General features: G+C 51.5%; 2 protein-coding genes across 2 annotated transcripts in view; both read right to left on the reverse strand.

Annotated features, from left to right (window-relative positions):
• LOC144487465 (uncharacterized) overlaps nt 1-26,736 on the reverse strand; it is a 107,596-nt gene extending 80,860 nt beyond the window's left edge. The window contains exons 1-5 of the mRNA XM_078205561.1: nt 26,666-26,736; nt 17,015-17,218; nt 5,788-5,925; nt 4,459-4,563; nt 1,169-1,219 (exon numbers count right to left, since the gene is read on the reverse strand). Of these exons, the coding sequence (XP_078061687.1) occupies nt 1,169-1,219; nt 4,459-4,563; nt 5,788-5,904 (273 nt within the window). The 5' untranslated portion in view covers nt 5,905-5,925; nt 17,015-17,218; nt 26,666-26,736. The remainder of the gene's footprint in view (nt 1-1,168; nt 1,220-4,458; nt 4,564-5,787; nt 5,926-17,014; nt 17,219-26,665) is intronic.
• Nucleotides 19,196-20,054, reverse strand: LOC144487466 (uncharacterized). The gene is made up of 2 exons (XM_078205562.1): nt 19,445-20,054; nt 19,196-19,303 (listed from the first exon to the last, which is right to left on the reverse strand). The coding sequence occupies exons 1-2, from the start codon at nt 20,033-20,035 to the stop codon at nt 19,232-19,234; spliced, it is 663 nt and encodes a 220-aa protein (XP_078061688.1). The 5' UTR covers nt 20,036-20,054; the 3' UTR covers nt 19,196-19,231.

Here is a 26,736-nt window from a genome sequence, read left to right on the forward strand (position 1 = left end):
GGCCTTCTCGTGACCCCTTCTGGCTCTCCTAATTTCCTCCTTTAGTCCCTTCCTACAAGCCGTATGCTCTTCTAAATCCCTATCTTCGACAAGCTCTCTGAGCCTCTTGTACGCTTTCCTTTTCTTCTCGACTAGGTCCCGCACAGCTTTCGTGAACCACGGTTCCTTTAACCGACCAACACCTCCCTGTCTGCTCGGAACGTTGTCCTGTAGAACTCTAGACAGACATTCCTTGAAAAACTGCCACCTCTCTTCAGTACATTTCCCCGAGAATACCTCCTTCCAATTTACTCCTCTAATTTGCTGTCTAATGTCTTCATATTTCCCCTTACTCCATATAAACGCTTTCCTAGCTTGCCTGATCCTCTCTTTTTCCGATGCAAGCCTAAAGGAGATCGAGTTAAGATCGCTATCCCCAAGACGCTCTCCCACTGAGAGATCCGACACCTGTCCAGGTTCATTGGTCAGTACCAGATCAAGTACAGCCTCTCCTCTTGTAGGCTTGTCCACATGCTGTGTCAGGAAACCCTCCTGAACACACCTGACGAACTCCTCCCCATCCAATCCCCTTACCCTCGGGATATTCCAATCTATGTTTGGGAAATTAAAGTCTCCCATCACGACAACCCAGTTATTGCTGCATCTCTCCAGGATCTGTTTCCCTATCTGCTCCTCCACCTCCCTGTTACTATTGGGCAGGACATCAAGTCTATCATTCAGCAGACAGAAGCATTTTGACAATGGCCCAGTCATTGTCAAAAATTCACCGGGAGCCTTTGGTGTGCGTTTAAACCCCTGCCCCAAGGTTATTCATGTGAGCTGTGTCAACCCTGCCAATGTCCAGGCCTGCCCAGCTCAGCAGGTAGAAGTGATCTCCTGTTCTGTGTGGGAGTGAGAATCAGTCTCACTCTGGGAGAAATTAAACTAACTCAGTGCAGACACCAGGAATGAAGCCTGGACCTCCCCGCTGCCCTTCATGGGGATGAGAAGATTTGTTGCAGTGGAAAAATGAACTAATTCAACGTGAAGACCTCGAATGAATCCAGTCGCCTGTTCAGTCAAACCCCCAGTGTTGATAAGCTGGACAGAACGATGCTTTTATTCAAAAATGGGAGAGGAATCAAAATAAATTCATTCTTTCAACAGTGAATACAAAGTAAAAACTAACCTCTAAAAATTCCAGATCAGTTGGGGCAATCTTTGAAGCAATGTTAAATATCTGAAAGACAGGAAAATGGGAGAGGAAGGGAACACAAAGTGGAATTATCATTAATTAGCACAGATTCGACCAAATGGGGATTCTCCAGCAGAAAGTTATACTACACCCCGAGAGTCACTCTGTTACCCCCGAGAGTCACTCTGTTACCCCCAAGAGTCACTCTGTTACCCCCGACAGTCACTCTGTTACCCCCGAGAGTCACTCTGTTACCCCCGAGAGTCACTCTGTTACCCCCGACAGTCACTCTGTTACCCCCGAGAGTCACTCTGTCACCCCCGAGAGTCACTCTGTTACACCCCGAGAGTCACTCTGTTACCCCCAAGAGTCACTCTGTTACCCCCGACAGTCACTCTGTTACCCCCGACAGTCACTCTGTTACCCCCGACAGTCACTCTGTCACCCCCGACAGTCACTCTGTTACCCCCGACAGTCACTCTGTTACCCCGAGAGTCACCCTGTTACCCCCGAGAGTCACTCTGTTACCCCCGAGAGTCACTCTGTCACCCCCGAGAGTCACTCTGTTACCCCCGACAGTCACTCTGTTACCCCCGAGAGTCTCTCTGTTACGCCCGAGAGTCACTCTGTTACCCCGAGAGTCACTCTGTTACCCCCGAGAGTCACTCTGTTACCCCCGAGAGTCACTCTGTTACCCCTGAGAGTCACTCTGTTACCCCCGAGAGTCACTCTGTTACCCCCGAGAGTCACTGTGTTACCCCCGAGTGTCACTCTGTCACCCCTGAGAGTCACTGTTACCCCGAGAGTCACTCTGTTACCCCCGAGAGTCACTCTGTTACCCCCGAGCGTCACTCTGTTACCCCCGAGCGTCACTCTGTTACCCCCGAGAGTCACTCTGTTACCCCCGAGAGTCACTCTGTTACCCCCAAGAGTCACTCTGTTACCCCCGAGAGTCACTCTGTCACCCCCGAGAGTCACTCTGTTACCCCCGACAGTCACTCTGTTACCCCCGAGAGTCTCTCTGTTACGCCCGAGAGTCACTCTGTTACCCCGAGAGTCACTCTGTTACCCCCGAGAGTCACTCTGTTACCCCCGAGAGTCACTCTGTTACCCCTGAGAGTCACTCTGTTACCCCCGAGAGACACTCTGTCACCCCCGAGAGTCACTCTGTTACCCCCGAGAGTCACTCTGTTACCCCCGAGAGTCACTCTGTTACCCCCGACAGTCACTCTGACCCGTTACCCCCAGGCCTCACACTGACCGTTACCCCCAGGCCTCACACTGACCGTTACCCCCAGGCCTCACACTGACCATTACCCCCAGGCCTCACACTGACCGTTACCCCCAGGCCTCACACTGACCCCTTACCCCCAGGCCTCACACTGACCGTTACCCCCAGGCCTCAAACTGACCATTACCCCCAGGCCTCACACTGACCATTACCCCCAGGCCTCACACTGACCGTTACCCCCAGGCCTCACACTGACCGTTACCCCCAGGCCTCACACTGACCATTACCCCCAGGCCTCACACTGACCATTACCCCCAGGCCTCACTCTGACCGTTACCCCCAGGCCTCACACTGACCGTTACCCCCAGGCCTCACGCTGACCGTTACCCCCAGGCCTCACACTGACCCCTTACCCCCAGGCCTCACACTGACCGTTATCCCCAGGCCTCACACTGATCATTACCCCCAGGCCTCACACTGACCGTTACCCCCAGGCCTCACACTGACCGTTACCCCCAGGCCTCACACTGACCGTTACCCCCAGGCCTCACACTGACCCCATACCCCCAGGCCTCACACTGACCGTTACCCCCAGGCCTCACACTGACCGTTACCCCCAGGCCTCACACTGACCCCTTACCCCCAGGCCTCACACTGACCCCTTACCCCCAGGCCTCACACTGACCATTACACACAGGCCTCACACTGACCCGTTACCCCCAGGCCTCACACTGACCCCTTACCCCCAGGCCTCACACTGACCCCTTACCCCCAGGCCTCACACTGACCGTTACCCCCAGGCCTCACACTGACCATTACCCCCAGGCCTCACACTGATCATTACCCCCAGGCCTCACACTGACCCCTTATCCCCAGGCCTCACACTGACCGTTACCCCCAGGCCTCACACTGACCGTTACCCCCAGGCCTCACACTGACCATTACCCCCAGGCCTCACACTGACCGTTACCCCCAGGCCTCACACTGACCCCTTACCCCCAGGCCTCACACTGACCGTTACCCCCAGGCCTCACACTGACCGTTACCCCCAGGCCTCACACTGACCGTTACCCCCAGGCCTCACACTGACCGTTACCCCCAGGCCTCACACTGACCGTTACCCCCAGGCCTCACACTGACCCCTTACCCCCAGGCCTCACACTGACCCCTTACCCCCAGGCCTCACACTGACCCCTTACCCCCAGGCCTCACACTGACCCCTTACCCCCAGGCCTCACACTGATCCGTTACCCCCAGGCCTCACACTGATCCGTTACCCCCAGGCCTCACACTGATCATTACCCCCAGGCCTCACACTGACCGTTACCCCCAGGCCTCACACTGACCGTTACCCCCAGGCCTCACATTGACCGTTACCCCCAGGCCTCACACTGACCGTTACCCCCAGGCCTCACACTGACCCCTTACCCCCAGGCCTCACACTGACCCCTTACCCCCAGGCCTCACACTGACCATTACCCCCAGGCCTCACACTGATCATTACCCCCAGGCTTCACACTGACCATTACCCCCAGGCTTCACACTGACCGTTACCCCCAGGCCTCACAAAGACCCATTCCCCCCAGGCCTCACACTGACCGTTACCCCCAGGCCTCACACTGACCGTTACCCCCAGGCCTCACACTGACCATTACCCCCAGGCCTCACACTGACCATTACCCCCAGGCCTCACACTCACCATTACCCCCAGGCCTCACACTGACCATTACCCCCAGGCCTCACACTGATCCGTTACCCCCAGGCCTCACACTGACCATTACCCCCAGGCCTCACACTGACCGTTACCCCCAGGCCTCACACTGACCATTACCCCCAGGCCTCACACTGATCCGTTACCCCCAGGCCTCACACTGACCATTACCCCCAGGCCTCACACTGACCGTTACCCCCAGGCCTCACACTGACCCCATACCCCCAGGCCTCACACTGACCGTTACCCCCAGGCTTCACACTGACCCCATACCCCCAGGCCTCACTCTGACTGGCTGTTTCCCCGCCCCCCCGAGCCTTGTGCCAACCGAGACGCACTCACCAGGTAGGAGCTCAGTAACATGCTGAGTGCTGAGAGTTGGATATTCACATTTTTCTCACGCTCGAAACTATTGCAACCTTCTGTATCCACCAGGAAGATTGCCATCTGTTGGACACAAGTGAAAACGAATAAGTTATAACGTTTGGTGGTCATTCTGGGAGGGGGGACTAATCTTGTCGATGCCTGATCTTTCAAGATGACAACAACTTCTCATTGATTCACTTACAGCTTGAGGAGACCTCTCATCATTGCCGGTTCGGTTCTGTATGTCTCCGATTGCAGGAAAAGCCTCTGACTCGCACCCTGCTCGTGATCACCCACTTAATTGTCTTTAACCCATGCTTCCCCAATGTCCCTTCCTAACATCAGTGCCATTAACTATTTTAGAAATCCCCCAGTGCTTCCTCTGGGGGACAGATTATCCGCTAACGTCTGCTTCCGCCGCACTTTCGGGAAAAGCATTGCAGACCTGGCATCCCATTCGATCATTCGGATCGAGAAAGAAATTGAAGGCGCAGAGATTGGAAAGAATTGGAGACAAACATAGACTTTGATGCACATCACCATTCTCCCTTCAACTGTACAGCAACCTGAACTGCGGCGCTCCCTCAGCACCGACCCTCCCACAGTGCGGCGCTCCCTCAGCACTGACCCTCCCACAGTGCGGCGCACCCTCAGCACTGACCCTCCCACAGTGCGGCGCTCCCTCAGCACCGACCCTCCCACAGTGCGGCGCTCCCTCAGCACCGACCCTCCCACAGTGCGGCGCTCCCTCAGCACCGACCCTCCCACAGTGCGGCGCTCCCTCAGCACTGACCCTCCCACAGTGCGGCGCTCCCTCAGCACTGACCCTCCCACAGTGCGGCGCTACCTCAGCACTGACCCTCCCACAGTGCGGCGCTCCCTCAGCACTGACCCTCCCACAGTGCGGCACTCCCTCAGCACTGACCCTCCCACAGTGCGTCGCTCCCTCAGCACTGTGTTACAGAGAGAGACAATCGAGCTCTCACCTACCTTACCCTGCTCTGTGTCCATCAGGAAAGGTACAGAGTGAGAGTGTGTTACAGAGAGAGAGACAATCGAGCTCTCACCTACCTTACCCTGCTCTGTGTCCATCAGGAAAGGTACAGAGTGAGAGTGTGTTACAGAGAGAGAGACAATCGAGCTCTCACCTACCTTACCCTGCTCTGTGTCCATCAGGAAAGGTACAGAGTGAGAGAGTGTTACAGAGAGAGAGACAATCGAGCTCTCACCTACCTTACCCTGCTCTGTGTCCATCAGGAAAGGTACAGAGTGAGAGAGTGTTACAGAGAGTGTGCTGTCCTTTACCTTTCCCTGATCTGTGTCCATCAGGAAGGGTTTGCTCCAGATAAAAACACCCTGGGTTGTGGTGTGTATTCCAGGCCTGTATTTGAATCCTTGGAGATCTTCATCTTCTGCTCCCATCCAATCTTGGTCACCGCAATCCTGAGGGAATTGGACAGGAGATTAAAATAGGCTCAATCTTCACAGCCGTCTTCCCGAGAACCTGTCCTCCCTCCCAGGTAGTGGAATGTCTCCAAGACTGATGATCTCATCATGGGGATGCATCAGAGTGTTCGAGGTTAGTTCCGGTACAGAAGTCAAAGATCTCCCTCTAAATTTGAATGACAGCTCCTTCAGTGACGGGTAGACAGTGCGAAGCAACAGCAACTGAGTGATTTTGGAATTGTAACCCAAAGGCCCTGACTAATGTCATAGAATTACCGAATCCCTGCAAGTGCAGAAGGAGGCCATTCAGCCCATCAAGCCTGCACCAACAACAATCCCATCCTAGCCCATAATTCCATGTGTTTACCCTGCTAATTCCTCTGACACTAAGGGGCAATTTAGCACGGCCAATCCCCCGAACCCTCACATCTTTGGACACTAAGGGGCAATTTAGCATGGCCAATCCACCCTAACCCGCACATCTTTGGACACTAAGGGGCAATTTAGCATGGCCAATCCACCCTAACCCGCACATCTTTGGACACTAAGGGGCAATTTAGCATGGCCAATCCACCTAACCTACACATCTTTGGACACTAAGGGGCAATTTAACATGGCCAATCCCCCTAACCCACACATCTTTGGACACTAAGGGGCAATTTAGCATGGCCAATCCCCCTAACCCGCACATCTTTGGACACTAAGGGACAATTTAGCATGGCCAATCCCCCTAACCCACACATCTTTGGACACTAAGGGGCAATTTAACATGGCCAATCCACCTAACCTGCACATCTTTGGACACTAAGGGGCAATTTAACATGGCCAATCCACCTAACCTGCACATCTTTGGACACTAAGGGGCATATTTAGCATGGCCAATCCACCTAACCTGCACTTCTTTGGACACTAAGGGAAAATTTAGCATGGCCAATCCCCCGAACCCGCACATCTTTGGACACTAAGGGGCATATTTAGCATGGCCAATCCCCCTAACCTACACATCTTTGGACACTAAGGGGCAATTTAGCATGGCCAATCCCCCTAACCCACACATCCTTGGACACTAAGGGGCAATTTAGCATGGCCAATCCCCCTAACCCACACATCTTTGGACACTAAGGGGCAATTTAACATGGCCAATCCACCTAACCTGCACATCTTTGGACACAAAGGGACAATTTAGCATGGCCAATCCACCTAACCCACACATCTTTGGACACTAAGGGACAATTTAGCATGGCCAATCCCCCTAACCCACACATCTTTGGACACTAAGGGGCAATTTAGCATGGCCAATCCACCTAACCTGCACATCTTTGGACACTCAGGGACAATTTAGCACGGCCAATCCACCTAACCTGCACATCTTTGGACATTCAGGGACAATTGTTCTTTGAAAATGTGACCAAACACATTGACGAAGGAAGAGCGGTGGATGTGGTCTATATGGACTTCAGCAAGGCGTTCGATAAGGTCCCCCATGCAAGACTTCTTGAGAAAGTGAGAGGGCATGGGATCCAAGGGGCTGTTGCCTTGTGGATCCAGAACTGGCTTGCCTGCAGAAGGCAGAGAGTGGCTGTGGAGGGGTCTTTCTCTGCATGGAGGTCAGTGACCAGTGGAGTGCCCCAGGGATCTGTTCTGGGACCCTTGCTGTTTGTCATTTTCATAAATGACCTGGATGAGGAAGTGGAGGGATGGGTTGGTAAGTTTGCTGACGACACCAAGGTAGGTGGTGTTGTGGATAGTTTGGAGGGATGTCAGAAGTTGCAGCGAGACATAGATAGAATGCAAGACTGGGCGGAGAAGTGGCAGATGGACTTCAACCCGGATAAGTGTGTGGTGATCCATTTTGGCAGATCCAATGGGATGAAGCAGCAGTATAATATGAAGGGTACCATTCTTAGCAGTGTAGAGGATCAGAAGGACCTTGGGGTCCGGGTCCATAGGACTCTTAAATCGGCCTCGCAGGTGGAGGATGCGGTCAAGAAGGCGTACGGCGTACTGGCCTTCATTAATCGAGGGATTGAGTTTAGGAGTCGGGAGATAATGCTGCAGCTTTATAGGACCCTGATTAGACCCCACTTGGAGTACTGCGCGCAGTTCTGGTCACCTCATTACAGGAAAGATGTTGAAGCCATTGAAAGGGTGCAGAGGAGATTTACAAGGATGTTGCCTGGATTGGGGGGCATGCCTTATGAGGATAGGTTGAGGGAGCTTGGTCTCTTCTCCCTGGAGAGACGAAGGATGAGAGGTGACCTGATAGAGGTTTACAAGATGTTGAGAGGTCTGGATAGGGTAGACTCTCAGAGGCTATTTCCAAGGGCTGAAATGGTTGCTACGAGAGGACACAGGTTTAAGGTGCTGGGGGGTAGGTACAGAGGAGATGTCAGGGGTAAGTTTTTCACTCAGAGGGTGGTGGGTGAGTGGAATCGGCTGACGTCGGTGGTGGTGGAGGCAAACTCGTTGGGGTCTTTTAAGAGACTTCTGGATGAGTACATGGGATTTAATGGGATTGAGGGCTATAGATAGGCCTAGAGGTGGGGATGTGATCGGCGCAACTTGTGGGCCGAAGGGCCTGTTTGTGCTGTGGCTTTCTATGTTCTATGTTCTAATTTAACATGGCCAATCCACCTAACCTGCACATCTTTGGACACAAAGGGACAATTTAGCATGGCCAATCCACCTAACCCACACATCTTTGGACACTAAGGGACAATTTAGCATGGCCAATCCCCCTAACCCACACATCTTTGGACACTAAGGGGCAATTTAGCATGGCCAATCCACCGAACCTGCACATCTTTGGACACTCAGGGACAATTTAGCACGGCCAATCCACCTAACCTGCACATCTTTGGACATTCAGGGACAATTTAGCATGGCCAATCCACCTAACCTGCACATCTTTGGACACTAAGGGGCAATTTAGCATGGCCAATCCACCTAACCTGCACATCTTTGGACACTAAGGGGCAATTTAGCATGGCCAATCCACCTAACCTACACATCTTTGGACATGTCTGGAGCATCCGGAGGAAACCCACGCAGACAAGAGGAGACCATGCACAGACAGTGGCCCGAAGCCGGAATTGAACCTGGGTCCCTGGCGCTGTGCTAACCCACTGTGCCTCGTTCTGCAGGGTAGGGGTTTTAGGATTCTAGGAGCTGTACGCAGACTTGTCAAAGAATAACCTGACACAGGCATACTCAGAGAATCGTATGTGGCAGAAAATTCCCCCGACACCACCATCACCATTCCCAGGGACAGGGCAGACCCAGGGAAGGTCGCCGCACTGTGGTGTCCAGTTAGGAAGAGGTACCCTGGGAGTCCTCAATGATCGACTCCAGACCCCATGAAGTCTCATGGCACCAGGTCAAACATGGGCAAGGATCCCTCCAACTGCTTAACAAATACCATCCCTCCTCAGCTCATGAATTGAAGACGACTTGGAGGAAGCACTGAGGGTGACAAGGGTGCAGAATGTATTCTGGTGGGGGGGGACTTCAACGTCCATCATCGAGAGTGGCTCGAGAGGGGCACCACCACAGACTGAGCTGGTCGGATCCAAAAAAACATGGCTGCTGGACTGACAAGAGAGAAAAACAACAAGAGAGAAAAACATACCTGACCTTCCCCTCACCCAACATTTGTTCCCGACAATATCAGTCGGAATCATCATTGTCCAAATTGATAAGAATTTAAAACCAGAACAAAAATGAGCCTCTCGATTCCTGCCCCTCATCCGAAAAATATGGCTGATTTGGCTGTAACCTTTACTGCCCATCCCCTAACACCCCCTGCAGTAACCTTCAACCCCCACATCAATCAGACATCTGGCCAACGAGTCCTTGATGCGACCGGAACTTGATGGTTTGGGTTATAAGGAGAGGCTGGATAGACTGGGACTTTTTTCTCTGGAGCGTAGGAGGCTGAGGGTTGATCGTATAGAGGTCTATAAAATAATGAGGGACATAAGGACATAAGAAATAGGAGCAGGAGTAGGCCATCTAACCCCTCGAGCCTGCCCCGCCATTCAATAAGATCATGGCTGATCTGAAGTGGATCAGTTCCACTTACCCGCCTGATCCCTATCACCCCTAATTCCCTTACTGATCAGGAATCCATCTATCCGTGATTTAAACATATTCAACGAGGAAGCCTCCACCCCTTCAGTGGGCAGAGAATTCCAGAGATTCTGAGAGAAGAAGTTCCTCCTCAACTCTGTCCTAAACTGACCCCCCCTTTATTTTGAGGCTGTGCCCTCTAGTTCTAGCTTCCTTTCTAAGTGGAAAGAATCTCTCCACCTCCACGCTATCCAGCCCCTTCATTATCTTATAGGTCTCTAGAAGATCCCCCCTCAGCCTTCTAAATTCCAACGAGTACAAACCCAATCTGCTCAGTCTCTCCTCACAATCAACACCCCTCATCTCCGGTATCAACCTGGCGAACCTTCTCTGCACTCCCTCCAAGGCCAATATATCCTTCCGCATATAAGGGGACCAATACTGCACACAATATTCCAGCTGCGGCCTCACCAATGCCCTGTACAGATGCAGCAAGACATCTCTGCTTTTATATTCTATCCCCCCTCGCGATAAAGGCCAACATCCCATTTGCCTTCTTGATCACCTGTTGCACCTGCAGACTGGGTTTTTGCGTCTCATGCACAAGGACCCCCAGAGATCAGCCAGATAGTCAATATCTTTTCCCAAAGGTAGGGGAGTCTAAAACTAGAGGGCATAGGTTTAAGGTGAGAGGGGAGAGATACAAAAGTGTCCAGAGGGGCAATGTTTTCACACAGAGAGGGTGGTGAGTGTCTGGAACGAGCTGCCAGAGGCAGTAGTAGAGGCGGGGACAATTTTATCTTTTAAGAAGCATTCAGACAGTTACGTGGGTAAGATGGGTATAGAGGGATATGGGCCAAACGCGGGCAATTGGGATTAGCTTAGGGGTTTTAAATAAAAAGGGCGGCATGGACAAGTTGGGCCGAAGGGCCTGTTTCCATGCTGTAAACCTCTATGACTCTATAAAGGTGATTCGCGGAGGCTTGCGAATGCTGCATACACTGCACCCCATTCCCCATACATACACTGCACCCCATTCCCCATACATACACTGCACCCCATTCCCCATACATACACTGCACCCCATACCCCATACATACACTGCACCCCATACCCCATACATACACTGCACCCCATACCCCATACATACACTGCACCCCATACATACACTGCACCCCATACCCCATACATACACTGCACCCCGTACCCCATACATACACTGCACCCCGTACCCCATACATACACTGCACCCCATACCCCATACATACACTGCACCCCATACCCCATACATACACTGCACCCCATACCCCATACATACACTGCACCCCATACCCCATACATATACTGCACCCCATACCCCATACATACACTGCACCCCATACCCCATACATACACTGCACCCCATACCCCATACATATACTGCACCCCATACATATACTGCACCCCATACATACACTGCACCCCATACCCCATACATACACTGCACCCCATACCCCATACATACACTGCACCCCATACATACACTGCACCCCATACCCCATACATACACTGCACCCCATACCCCATACATACACTGCACACCATACCCCATACATACACTGCACCCCATACATACACTGCACCCCATACCCCATACATACACTGCACCCCATCCCCCATACATACACTGCACCCCATACCCCATACATACACTGCACCCCATACCCCATACATACACTGCACCCCATACCCCATACATACACTGCACCCCATACCCCATACATACACTGCACCCTGTACCCCATACATACACTGCACCCCATACCCCTTACATACACTGCACCCCATACCCCATATATACACTGCACCCCATACCCCATACATACACTGCACCCCATACCCCATACATATACTGCACCCCATACATATACTGCACCCCATACATACACTGCACCCCATACCCCATACATACACTGCACCCCATACCCCATACATACACTGCACCCCATACATACACTGCACCCCATACCCCATACATACACTGCACCCCATACCCCATACATACACTGCACACCATACCCCATACATACACTGCACCCCATACCCCATACATACACTGCACCCCATACCCCATACATACACTGCACCCCATACCCCATACATACACTGCACCCCATACCCCATACATACACTGCACCCTGTACCCCATACATACACTGCACCCCATACCCCTTACATACACTGCACCCCATACCCCATATATACACTGCACCCCATACCCCATACATACACTGCACCCCATACCCCATACATACACTGCACCCCATACACCATACATACACTGCACCCCATACATACACTGCACCCCATACCCCATACATACACTGCACCCCATACCCCATACATACACTGCACCCCATACATACACTGCACCCCATACCCCATACATACACTGCACCCCATACCCCTTACATACACTGCACCCCATACATACACTGCACCCCATACCCCATACATACACTGCACCCCATACCCCATACATACACTGCACCCCATACCCCATACATACACTGCACCCCATACCCCATACATACACTGCACCCCATACCCCATACATACACTGCACCCCATACCCCATACATACACTGCACCCCATACCCCATACATACACTGCACCCCATACCCCATACATACACTGCACCCCATACCCCATACATACACTGCACCCCATACCCCATACATACACTGCACCTCATACCCCATACATACACTGCACCCCATACCCCATACATACACTGCACCCCATACCCCATACATACACTGCACCCCATACCCCATACATACACTGCACCCCATACCCCATACATACACTGCACCCCATACCCCATACATACACTGCACCCCATACCCCATACATACACTGCATCCCATACCCCATACATACACTGCATCCCATACCCCATACATACACTGCATCCCATACCCCATACATACACTGCACCCCATACCCCATACATACACTGCACCCCATACCCCATACATACACTGCACCCCATACCCCATACATACACTGCACCCCATACCCCATACATACACTGCACCCCATACCCCATACATAGACTGCACCCCATACATACACTGCACCCCATACCCCATACATACACTGCACCCCATACCCCATACATAAACTGCACCCCATACCCCATACATACACTGCACCGCATACCCCATACATACACTGCACCCCATACCCCATACATACACTGCACCCCATACATACACTGCACCCCATACCCCATACATACACTGCACCCCATACATACACTGCACCCCATACCCCATACATACACTGCACCCCATACCCCATACATACACTGCACCCCATACATACACTGCACCCCATACCCCATACATACACTGCACCCCATACCCCATACATACACTGCACCCCATACCCCATACATACACTGCACCCCATACATACACTGCACCCCATACCCCATACATACACTGCACCCCATACATACACTGCACCCCATACATACACTGCACCCCATACCCCATACATACACTGCACCCCATACCCCATACATACACTGCACCCCATACCCCATACATACACTGCACCCCATACCCCATACATACACTGCACCCCATACATACACTGCACCCCATACATACACTGCACCCCATACCCCATACATATACTGCACCCCATACCCCATACATACACTGCACCCCATACCCCATACATACACTGCACCCCATACCCCATACATACACTGCACCCCATACCCCATACATACACTGCACCCCATGCCCCATACATACACTGCACCCCATACCCCATACATACACTGCACCCCATACATACACTGCACCCCATACATACACTGCACCCCATACCCCATACATACACTGCACCCCATACCCCATACATACACTGCACCCCATACCCCATACATACACTGCACCCCATACCCCATACATACACTGCACCCCATACCCCATACATACACTGCACCCCATACCCCATACATACACTGCACCCCATACCCCATACATACACTGCACCCCATACCCCATACATACACTGCACCCCATACATACACTGCACCCCATACCCCATACATACACTGCACCCCATACCCCATACATACACTGCACCCCATACATACACTGCACCCCATACCCCATACATACACTGCACCCCATACCCCATACATACACTGCACCCCATACCCCATACATACACTGCACCCCATACATACACTGCACCCCATACCCCATACATACATTGCACCCCATACCCCATACATACACTGCACCCCATACCCCATACATACACTGCACCCCATACCCCATACATACACTGCACCCCATACCCCATACATACACTGCACCCCATACATACACTGCACCCCATACCCCATACATACAATGCACCCCATACCCCATACATACACTGCACCCCATACCCCATACATACACTGCACCCCGTACCCCATACATACACTGCATCCCATTCCCCATACATACACTGCACCCCATTCCCCATACATACACTGCACCCCATACCCCATATATACACTGCACCCCATACCCCATACATACACTGCACCCCATACCCCATACATACACTGCACCCCATACATACACTGCACCCCATACCCCATACATACACTGCACCCCATACATACAATGCACCCCATACCCCATACATACACTGCACCCCATACCCCATACATACACTGCACCCCGTACCCCATACATACACTGCATCCCATTCCCCATACATACACTGCACCCCATTCCCCATACATACACTGCACCCCATACCCCATATATACACTGCACCCCATACCCCATACATACACTGCACCCCATACCCCATACATACACTGCACCCCATACATACACTGCACCCCATACCCCATACATACACTGCACCCCATACCCCATACATACACTGCACCCCATACCCCATACATACACTGCACCCCGTACCCCATACATACACTGCACCCCATACCCCATACATACACTGCACCCCATACCCCATACATACACTGCACCCCATACCCCATACATACACTGCACCCCATACATACACTGCACCCCATACCCCATACATACACTGCACCCCATACCCCATACATACACTGCACCCCATACCCCATACATACACTGCACCCCATACCCCATACATACACTGCACCCCATACATACACTGCACCCCATACCCCATACATACACTGCACCCCATACATACACTGCACCCCATACCCCATACATACACTGCACCCCATACCCCATACATACACTGCACCCCATACCCCATACACACACTGCACCCCATACCCCATACATACACTGCACCCCATACCCCATACATACACTGCACCCCATACCCCATACATACACTGCACCCCATACCCCATACATACACTGCACCCCATACATACACTGCACCCCATACCCCATACATACACTGCACCCCATACCCCATACATACACTGCACCCCATACCCCATACATACACTGCACCCCGTACCCCATACATACACTGCACCCCATACATACACTGCACCCCATACCCCATACATACACTGCACCCCATACATACACTGCACCCCATACCCCATACATACACTGCACCCCATACCCCATACATACACTGCACCCCATACATACACTGCACCCCATACCCCATACATACACTGCACCCCATACATACACTGCACCCCATACCCCATACATACACTGCACCCCATACCCCATACATACACTGCACCCCGTACATTGGACAATATCAAATCAAATGATGCAAGAGCGAGTGTGAGAAATTGAAGGTGGAGAGAGAGAGGGGGGGGATGGGGGAGGGATTGGAGGTGGAGGGAGACACATTCAGTCATTAAACAAAGAACAAAGAACAATACAGCACAGGAACAGGCCCTTCGGCCCTCCAAGCCTGTGCCGCTCCCTGGTCCAAACTAGACCATTCTTTTGTATCCCTCCATTCCCACTCCGTTCATGTGGCTGTCTCGATAAGTCTTTAACGTTCCCAGTGTGTCCGCCTCCACCACCTTGCCCGGCAGCACATTCCAGGCCCCCACCACCCTCTGTGTAAAATACGTCCTTCTGATATCCGTGTTAAACCTCCCCCCCTTCACCTTGAACCTATGACCCCTCGTGAACGTCACCACCGACCTGGGGAAAAGCTTCCCACCGTTCACCCTATCTATGCCTTTCATAATTTTAAGTCTCCCCTCATCCTCCGTCTTTCCAGGGAGAACAACCCCAGTTTACCCAATCTCTCCTCATAACTAAGCCTCTCCATAGAAATCATAGAATCATAGAAACCCTACAGTGCAGAAGGAGGCCATTCGGCCCATCGAGTCTGCACCGACCACAATCCAACCCAGGCCCTACCCCCACATATTTACCCACTAATCCCACTAACCTACACATCTCAGGACTCTAAGGGGCAATTTTTGTTTAACCTGGCCAATCAACCTAACCCGCACATCTTTGGACCAGGCAACATCCTGGTAAACCTCCTCTGTACTCTCTCCAAAGCCTCCACGTCCTTCTGGTAGTGTGGCGACCAGAACTGGACGCAGTATTCCAAATGCGGCCGAACCAACGTTCTATACAGCTGCAACATCAGACCCCAACTTTTATACTCTATGCCCCGTCCTATAAAGGCAAGCATGCCATATGCCTTCTTCACCACCTTCTCCACCTGTGACGTCACCTTCAAGGATCTGTGGACTTGCACACCCGGGTCCCTCTGCGTATCTACACCCTTTATGGTTCTGCCATTTATCGTATAGCTCCTCCCTACATTATCTCTACCAAAAGATCCAGGGAGATAAAGAAAGACGGGAATTGGACCAGGGGGGAGAGTTTGGACAAGCCAAAAGCAGCTGTGAAGATTCATGTACCAATAGAACTACAAGACAGTGAGTATTGAGAAGCAGTAACTGTGATTTCAGTTTATAACACTCAGTGATATTAATGAGCAGTGATTACCGACCAGATTCCTCAGTCTCCGAATGAGATAGTTGAGTAAGAATGACTTCCCCTTTCTCTCCTCACCGATGACGGAAACCAGACAAATCGGCAGGTCCTTCACATCCTTGTTTAAAAGGCATTAACTTAAAGTAGAATCATTGACAAGAATCGACTCATCGGTAATCTCCACCAGCTGTAAGTCTTCACCAAGGTCTGATTCCATTTCCTTCAAACAGAACAGAGGGGATTATTTCAGTAAAACCTCAGCCACGAACTGCCCATCAGAACAGGTAACAAAATAACAAAAACGCCAGCGAATCAGTGGATCGAACGGGTGTCTAATGCACTGTAACACCCGGTCCCAGAGGAGGAAAGGACAGTGTATCTAACGCACTGTAACACCCGGTCCCAGAGGGGGAAAGGACAGTGTATCTAACGCACTGTGACACCCGGTCCCAGAGGGGGGAAGGACAGTGTATCTAACGCACTGTGACACCCGGTCCCAGAGGGGGACAGGACAGTGTATCTAATGCACTGTGACACCCGGTCCCAGAGGGGGAAAGGACAGTGTATCTAACGCACTGTGACACCCGGTCCCAGAGGGGGAAAGGACAGTGTATCTAACGCACTGTGACACCCGGTCCCAGAGGGGGAAAGGACAGTGTATCTAACGCACTGTGACACCCGGTCCCAGAGGGGGAAAGGACAGTGTATCTAACGCACTGTGACACCCGGTCCCAGAGGGGGAAAGGACAGTGTATCTAATGCACTGTGACACCCGGTCCCAGAGGGGGAAAGGACAGTGTATCTAACGCACTGTGACACCTGGTCCCAGAGGGGGAAAGGACAGTGTATCTAATGCACTGTGACACCCGGTCCCAGAGGGGGAAAGGACAGTGTATCTAACGCACTGTGACACCCGGTCCCAGAGGGGGAAAGGACAGTGTATCTAACGCACTGTGACACCCGGTCCCAGAGGGGGAAAGGACAGTGTATCTAACATACTGTGACACCCAGTCCCAGAGGGGGAAAGGACAGTGTATCTAACGCACTGTGACACCCGGTCCCAGAGGGGGAAAGGACAGTGTATCTAACGCACTGTGACACCCGGTCCCAGAGGGGGAAAGGACAGTGTATCTAACATACTGTGACACCCAGTCCCAGAGGGGGAAAGGACAGTGTATCTAACGCTCTGTGACACCCGGTCCCAGAGGGGGAAAGGACAGTGTATCTAACATACTGTGACACCCAGTCCCAGAGGGGGAAAGGACAGTGTATCTAACGCACTGTGACACCCGGTCCCAGAGGGGGGAAGGACAGTGTATCTAACGCACTGTGACACCCGGTCCCAGAGGGGGAAAGGACAGTGTATCTAACGCACTGTGACACCCGGTCCCAGAGGGGGAAAGGACAGTGTATCTAATGCACTGTGACACCCGGTCCCAGAGGGGGAAAGGACAGTGTATCTAACGCACTGTGACACCCTGAAGGGGATGAGTTTCATGCTTAATATCATGGCCATTTTTATGAGGTTATATTGAATTTATGTTGCCCGGTAATGAATGATGGGAAATATCGTCAGCAGCTCACAGCAATGCGGTGACTCATGGAGAGGCTCCTTGCACCCCCTAATCACTTCAGACAATCTTAATCACTTCAGACTCCAGGCAGGGAAACATAGACAATCGCCCAAGCGATTCGACGATGCAAGGAGTTCAAATCACAAAGGGAACTTTCCAGAAAGAGATCGACCCTGGAGGAATAGGATCACTTCACCATTAGTCACAGATCAACCCCACCTACCTATAATGGCTTTTCAGGTACTCCGCTATTGTGTCACCGCTTAGTGTTACAATAACCCACGTGGGTCCCATTCATGCTGTCAGTAACCGCTTTGAATGAGATGACCATATGTTTGGCGTGAAGTTCAAAACCCTATAAATTGTAAAGTGCACAATAGCCAGGGGAAGGAGTTGGCTCGCGGCTGTGATCCCACAGGCCTGTGGTTTGTTATTTTGTAAGACGTCTAACAACACCAGGTTAAAGTCCAACAGGTTTATTCGGTAGCAAAAGCCACACTAGCTTTCGGAGCCCCAAGCCCCTTCTTCAGGTGAGTGGGAATTCTGTTCACAAACAGGGCATATAAAGACAGACTCAATTTACATGAATAATGGTTGGAATGCGAATACTTACAGCTAATCACGTCTTTAAGATACAAACAACTTGAGTGGAGAGAGCATCAAGACAGGTTAAAGAGATGTGTATTGTCTCCAGACAAGACAGCCAGTGAGACTCTGCAGGTCCAGGCAAGCTGTGGGAATAACAGACAGTGTGACATGAACCCAATATCCCGGTTTAGGCCGTCCTCATGTGTGCGGAACTTGGCTATCAGTTTCTGCTCAGCGACTCTGCGCTGTCGTGTGTCGCGAAGGCCGCCTTGGAGAACACTTACCCGAAGATCAGAGGCCGAATGCCCGTGACCGCTGAAGTGCTCCCCCACAGGAAGAGAACAGTCTTGCCTGGTGATTGTCGAGCGGTGTTCATTCATCCGTTGTCGTAGCGTCTGCATGGTCTCCCCAATGTACCATGCCTCGGGACATCCTTTCCTGCAGCGTATCAGGTAGACAACGTTGGCCGAGTTGCAAGAGTAGGTACCGTGTACCTGGTGGATGGTGTTCTCACGTGAGATGATGGCATCCGTTTCGATGATCCGGCACGTCTTGCAGAGGTTGCTGTGGCAGGGTTGTGTGGTGTCGTGGTCACTGTTCTCCTGAAGGCTGGGTAGTTTGCTGCGGACAATGGTCTGTTTGAGGTTGTTTGAAGGCAAGAAGTGGGGGTGTGGGGATGGCCTTGGCGAGATGTTTGTCTTCATCAATGACATGTTGAAGGCTCCGGAGGAGATGTCGTAGCTTCTCCGCTCCGGGGAAGTACTGGACGACGAAGGGTACTCTGTCCACCGTGTCCCGTGTTTGTCTTCTGAGGAGGTCGGTGCGGTTTTTCGCCGTGGCGCGTCGGAACTGTCGATCGATGAGTCGAGCACCATATCCTGTTCTTATGAGGGCATCTTTGTTATTTTGGACAGGGAATAGAGCTTGTGTTGCCTTTTGTACTGTACTCATGTCTGCTTGTCATTTATGCTGGTTGGAAGCAAAAAACTTCCCCTGACACTGGCATGGATAGAGGATTGGCTGACAGACAGAAGGCAGAGAGTGGGGATAAGGGGGTCCTTCTCAGGATGGCACTGTGACACCCGGATTGCTTCTCTGAGTGGAGGCCTGTGACTAGTGGTGTGCCGCAGGGATCGGTGTTGGGTCCATTGTTGTTTGTCATCTATATCAATGATCTGGATGATAATGTGGTCAATTGGATCAGCAAGTTTGCTGATGATACAAAGATTGGAGGTGCAGTGGACAGTGAGGAAGGTTTTCAAAGCTTGCAGAGGGATTTGGACCAGCTAGAAAAATGGGCTGAAAAATGGCAGATGGAGTTTAACGCAGACAAGTGTGAGATATTGCACTTTGGAAGGACGAACCAAAGTTGAACCTACAGGTTAAATGGTAGGACTCTGAAGAGTGCAGTTGAACCGAGGGATCTGGGAATACAGGTACAGAATTCCCTAAAAGTGACGTCACAGGTGGATAGGGTCGTAAAGAGTGCCTTTGGTACATTGGCCTTTATAAATCGGAGTATCGAGTATAAAAGTTGGAGTGTTATGGTAAGGTTATATCTCCACATCAAGGTTATATAAGGCATTGGTGAGGCCGAATTTGGAGTATTGTGTACAGTTTTGGTCACCTAGTTACAGGAAGGATGTAAATAAGGTTGAAAGAGTGCAGAGAAGGTTCACAAAGATGTTGCCGGGACTTGAGAAGCTGAGTTACAGAGAGAGATTGAATAGGTTGGGACTTTATTCCCTGGAGCGTAGAAGAATGAGGGGAGATTTGATAGAGGTGTATAAGATTTTGATGGGTATCGATAGAGTGAATGCAAGCAGGCTTTTTCCGCTGAGGCTCGGGGAGAAAAAAACCAGAGGGCACGGGTTAAGGGTGAGGGGGGAAAAGTTGAAAGGGAATATTAGGGGGGGCTTCTTCACGCAGAGAGTGGTGGGAGTGTGGAATGAGCTGCCGGATAAAGTGGTAAGTGCGGGGTCACTTTTAACATTTAAGAAAAACTTGGACGGGTTGATGGATGAGAGGGGTGTGGAGGGATATGGTCCAAGTGCAGGTCAGTGGGACTAGGCAAAAAATGGTTCGGCACAGACAAGAAGGGCCAAAAGGCCTGTTTCTGAGCTGTAATTTTCTATGGTTCTAAGATGGAACTGAGGGCACAGTTGCTGAATTTACAGATGATACAAAGATATGTGGAGGGACAGGAAGTTTTGTGGAAGCGGGGGGGCTGGTGGCTGCAGAAGGACTTGGACAGGCTTGGAGAGTGGGCAAAGGAGTGGGATGTTGAATACAATCTGGGAAAAATGTGAGATCGTGTATTTGGCAGGGAGAACCCGAGGCGTGGACTATTTTCTAAACTTTTCACCCTGAGGATTGGTGGGTGTCTGGACCTCGTTGCCTGAAAGGCCGGTGGAGACAGAGAGTCTCACAACAATTTCAGAAGTATTTCGATGTGCATTTGCGATGCCAAGGCGTCAAGTGTTGGAAAATGAGATGAGAATAGTTAGGTGGTTTGCCCTCGACTGGCACAGACTCGATGGGCCGAAGGATCTTCTCTGTGCTCCAGGTCAAAGGTAGGGTTCTGAAGACTGTGGAGGAACAGAGAGATCTTGGGGTCCATATCCACAGATCTCTAAAGGTTGCCACTCAAGTGGATAGAGCTGTGAAGAAGGCCTATAGTGTGTTGGCTTTTATTGAGAACAGAGACCACTCCATCTGACGAAGGAGCAGTGCTCCGAAAGCTTATGGTATTTGCTACCAAATAAACCTGTTGGGACTTTAACCTGGTGTTGTGAGACTTCTTACTGTGTTCACCCCAGTTCAACGCCGGCATCTCCACATCATGGCTTTTATTAACAGGGGGTTGGAGTTTAAGAGCCGTGGGGTTATGCTGCAACTGTACAGGACCTTGGTGAGACCACATTTGGAATATTGTGTGCAGTTCTGGTCACCTCTCTATAAGAAGGATGTGGAAGCGCTGGAAAGAGTGCAGAGGAGATTTACCAGGATGCTGCCTGGTTTGGAGGGTAGGTCTTATGAGGAAAGGTTGAGGGAGCTCGGGCTGTTCTCTCTGGAGCGGAGGAGGCGGAGGGGAGACTTAATAGAGGCTTATAAAATGATGAAGGGGATAGATAGAGTGAACGTTCAAAGACTATTTCCTCGGGTGGATGGAGCTATTCTCTCTGGAGCGGAGGAGGCTGAGGGGAGACTTAATAGAGGCTTATAAAATGATGAAGGGGATAGATAGAGCGAACGTTCAAAGACTATTTCCTCGGGTGGATGGAGCTATTACAAGGGGGCATAACTATGGGGTTCGTGGTGGGAGATACAGGAAGGATATCAGAGGTAGGTTCTTTACGCAGAGAGTGGTTGGGGTGTGGAATGGACTGCCTGCAGTGATAGTGGAGTCAGACACTTTAGGAACATTGAAGCGGTTATTGGATAGGCACATGGAGCACACCAGGATGGTAGGGAGTGGGATAGCTCGATCTTGGTTTCAGATAAAGCTCGGCACAACATCGTGGGCCGAAGGGCCTGTTCTGTGCTGTACTGTTCTATGTTCTAGACTTTTGTGATCCTTACGTAGAAACATAAGCAACAGGCACATGGGTTATTCCCAACTCGCTCAGTGGTTCCCCCTCTGTATAAGTCCTCAGTCTTGCTGAAGTCTCAGTTCGGGATAGGTGTTGGAGTCCAGTGTGAATTTTGTTGAACAGTTTCCCCTACCACGGATACAGCAGCGCCTCCATCGATCTCCATTAATATTGGACGCCCGTTCAGTCCTACGGATAATTTAATGGGTTCCGATTTGGTCATTGCTTTGCTAAGTAGTTGTTCCTCGGCGGAGGTAGGTGGAGCTTCCAGGGTTTGCGTTCTCCTGTACCCCGTATCCTTTCCCAAAATGTCGGTTTTGGAACTTTGTTTTCCTCTCTGACTCCGGATATTGGCAACAGTCGCAATATCTTTTTTCATCGGTGTTTCACAGAAATCACAGAAACCCTACAGTGCAGAAGGAGGCCATTCGGCCCATCGAGTCTGCACCGACCACAATCCCACCCAGGCCCTACCCCCACATATTTTTACCCGCTAATCCCTCTAACCTACGCATCTCAGGATTCTAAGGGGCAATTTTTAACCTGGCCAATCAACCTAACCCGCACATCTTTGGACTGTGGGAGGGAACCGGAGCACCCGGAGGAAACCCACGCAGACACGAGGAGAATGTGCAAACTCCACACAGACAGTGACCCGAGCCGGGAATCGAACCCGGGACCCTGGAGCTGTGAAGCAGCAGTGCTAACCCACTGTGCTACCGTGCCGCCTATCTTGCCAGGGGTGGGGTGGGGGGGTGGTGGGATTCTGCAGGGGCTACTATGTCGAGTCCTAATTCGGTCTTGTTTCGGAGCAGCTCAGCCGTCTGTTTGAAATCTCCGCAAAGGTGAGCCGAGCCGTCAGGCTTCAGAACAGGCACCACCGGGGTCGCCCATTCCGCAAACTGGACTGGCTTCATTATGCCTTCTCGCCCCAATCTTTAAATTTCCGCGTCCACCTTCTCTCCCTGAATGCGAATGGTACCCGCCGGGCCTTGCAAAATTTTGCCTCCGGAACGACATGCAATGTCGCTTTTGCTCCTTTCATTGTTGCTCGCCCTTCTGGACAGACCTCCGGGTATTTGAGCAGGACTTTCTGGCTGAAAGTTCCCTTGTATGTGAATCCTTCCTGAGGGCAGCTATATAGGTGCCTGCCCTACAGTGGAGGTCCCTTAACTCAGTTGCACTGGTGAGGGTGTCCACTTCCATCGGAATACCCTGTAACTCATGTGCTCCGCACCCCGCTTTTTCCAGGGACAAAGCCAGCTTAAATGCTTGTTTACAGTGGGGACCGGGGGGGGGCGAAGCATATTCTCGCTGGGAAGCTGGCTGCTGAGTTCTCGGGGCGCCATTGCGCAGGTGCCCTGACCTCCCATGCACTGTATACGCACAGTGTACAGACCAGTGCATCCATTAGGCTTACATTAACACTGCAATGAAGTTACTGTGAAAATCCTCGGATGGATGGAGCTATTACAAGGGGGCATAACTATAGGGTTCGTGGTGGGAGATATAGGAAGGATATCAGAGGTAGGTTCTTTACGCAGAGAGTGGTTGGGGTGTGGAATGGACTGCCTGCAGTGATAGTGGAGTCAGACACTTTAGGAACATTTAAGCGGTTATTGGATAGGCACATGGAGCACACCAGGATGATAGGGAGTGGGATAGCTTGATCTTGGTTTCAGATAAAGCTCGCCACAACATCGTGGGCCGAAGGGCCTGTTCTGTGCTGTACTGTTCTATGTTCTATCCCCCAGTTGATATATAGTGTACAATTCTGGTCGCCACACTACCAGAAGGATGTGGAGGCTTTGGAGAGGGTACAGAAAAGATTTACCAGGATGTTGCCTGGTATGGAGGGCATTAGCTATGAGGAGAGGTTGGAGAAACTTGGTTTGTTCTCTCTGGAACGACGGAGGTTGAGGGGAGACTTGATAGAAGTCTACAAGATTATGAGGGGGCATAGAGTGGAGAGTCAGAAGCTTTTCCCCAGGGTGGAAGAATCAGTTACTAAGAACAAAGAACAATACAGCACAGGAACAGGCCCTTCGGCCCTCCAAGCCTGTGCCGCTCCCCGGTCCAAACTAGACCATTCTTTTGTATCCCTCCATTCCCACTCCGTTCATGTGGCTATCTCGATAAGTCTTAAACGTTCCCAGTGTGTCCGCCTCCACCACCTTGCCCGGCAGCGCATTCCAGGCCCCCACCACCCTCTGTGTAAAATACGTCCTTCTGATATCCGTGTTAAACCTCCCCCCCTTCACCTTGAACCTATGACCCCTCGTGAACGTCACCACCGACCTGGGGAAAAGCTTCCCACCGTTCACCCTATCTATGCCTTTCATAATTTTATACACCTCTATTAGGTCACCCCTCATCCTCCGTCTTTCCAGGGAGAACAACCCCAGTTTACCCAATCTCTCCTCATAACTAAGCCCCTCCATACCAGGCAACATCCTGGTAAACCTCCTCTGCACTCTCTCCAAAGCCTCCACGTCCTTCTGGTCGTGTGACGACCAGAACTGGCGACCAATTATAAGGGGTCACAGGTTTAAGGTGCGAGGGGCAAGGTTTAAAGGGGATGTACGAGGCAGATTATTTTCACACAGAGGGTGGTGGGTGCCTGGAACTCGGGGCAGGCACTGGAAGCAGATACGACAGTGACGTTTAAGGGGCGTCTCGACAAATGGGGGCGGCACCATGGCACAGCGGGTTAGCGCTGCTGCCTCACAGCGCCAGGGACCCGGGTTCGATTCCCAGCCCCGGGTCACTGTCTGTGCGGAGTCTGCACCTTCTCCCCGTGTCTGCGTGGGTTTCCTCCGGGTGCTCCGGTTTCCTCCCACAGTCTGAAAGACCGTGCTGGTTAGGGTGCATTGGCCGCGCTAAATCCTCCCTCAGTGTGACCCGAACAGGAGCCGGAGTGTGGGCGATTCGGGGAATCTCACAGTAACTTCATTGCGGTGTTAACGTCAGCCTAAACTTGTGACGAATAAATAAATGTTTATGAATCGATTTTTTTTACGTTTTAACACTGGACAACGTTGCAACATTTCTGCCCTTTGAGCTAATCTTCTGTCCTCCGAAAGTGAAACTGTTCACAGCTCAGAACAAACAACAAGCCTGAGCCAACATTAGCCGGGCTTTCCAGCTGCCCTCTGCTTCCACCCAGCTTTCGTCAGTTGAAGCAAAGTGAAAAGGCCCTAATGTTCTCCAAAGTTAGAAGGAATCTGTTTCTTCAACTCATCGGGGAGGCTTCAGTCTGATCCACGTCCAACCAATTCCAAAACAATGCTTAAAGTTTAATTATTAGTGTCACAAGTCGGCTCACATTAACACTGCAATGAAGTTACTGTGAAAATCCCTCAGTCACCGCACTGCCGTTTGGGTAACACTGAGGGGGAGAATTTAGCACGGCCAATGCTCCCTAACCAGCACGGCCGTTCGGACTGTGGGAGGGATCCGGAGCACCCAGAGGAAGGGTTGAATCACTGACAGTGATCTAAGCTGGGAGTTTAACCCGGGAGCTGTGAGGCAGCTAACCCGCTGAGCCACCGTGCTGCACTCTTCTCAATTCGTCCTGTCAAACAATGTAAACAGATCCTTTCAAAAAAACATCTGGGGCTCCGATTCTTTCGGCTGACACTCAACTTTCCTTGAGATCTGCCCGAGGGTTTTCAAAATATAAATCGAAAGAGAAAAGTTGGAGACAATACTTCTGCCAACTTCAGCGGCAGAGGCAACGGGACTGCCAAATGTTCTGCTTTGGAGCTCTGGAAATAATTATGTCCCAGTAATAAACGGCCTCTGAGTGCAGCACTGTAAAATCCACAATATAATACAGAAGGTTATACATACAATGACCCACGACTGTGTTCGACAGCAGACCTCCGTACTGACTGCAGAATCACAACTCACCAGTCTTTGTACCCACCACACACACCTCCTTCAGAACTGTGGGAGGGTCAGTGCTGAGGAAGCCCCGCACT

The sequence above is a fragment of the Mustelus asterias genome, unplaced genomic scaffold, assembly GCF_964213995.1.
Source record: "Mustelus asterias unplaced genomic scaffold, sMusAst1.hap1.1 HAP1_SCAFFOLD_819, whole genome shotgun sequence".
In the NCBI taxonomy this organism is placed as follows: domain Eukaryota; kingdom Metazoa; phylum Chordata; class Chondrichthyes; order Carcharhiniformes; family Triakidae; genus Mustelus; species Mustelus asterias.

Excerpts from the sequence above, each read along its gene's own strand:
- LOC144487466 (XM_078205562.1), bottom strand. The coding sequence starts at position 20,035 with ATGGTGCTCGACTCATCGATCGACAGTTCCGACGCGCCACGGCGAAAA. Across the intron at positions 19,304-19,444 it reads ATTCGGCCTCTGATCTTCGG|CTTGCCTGGACCTGCAGAGT; the intron begins GTAAGTGTTCTC and ends TTATTCCCACAG.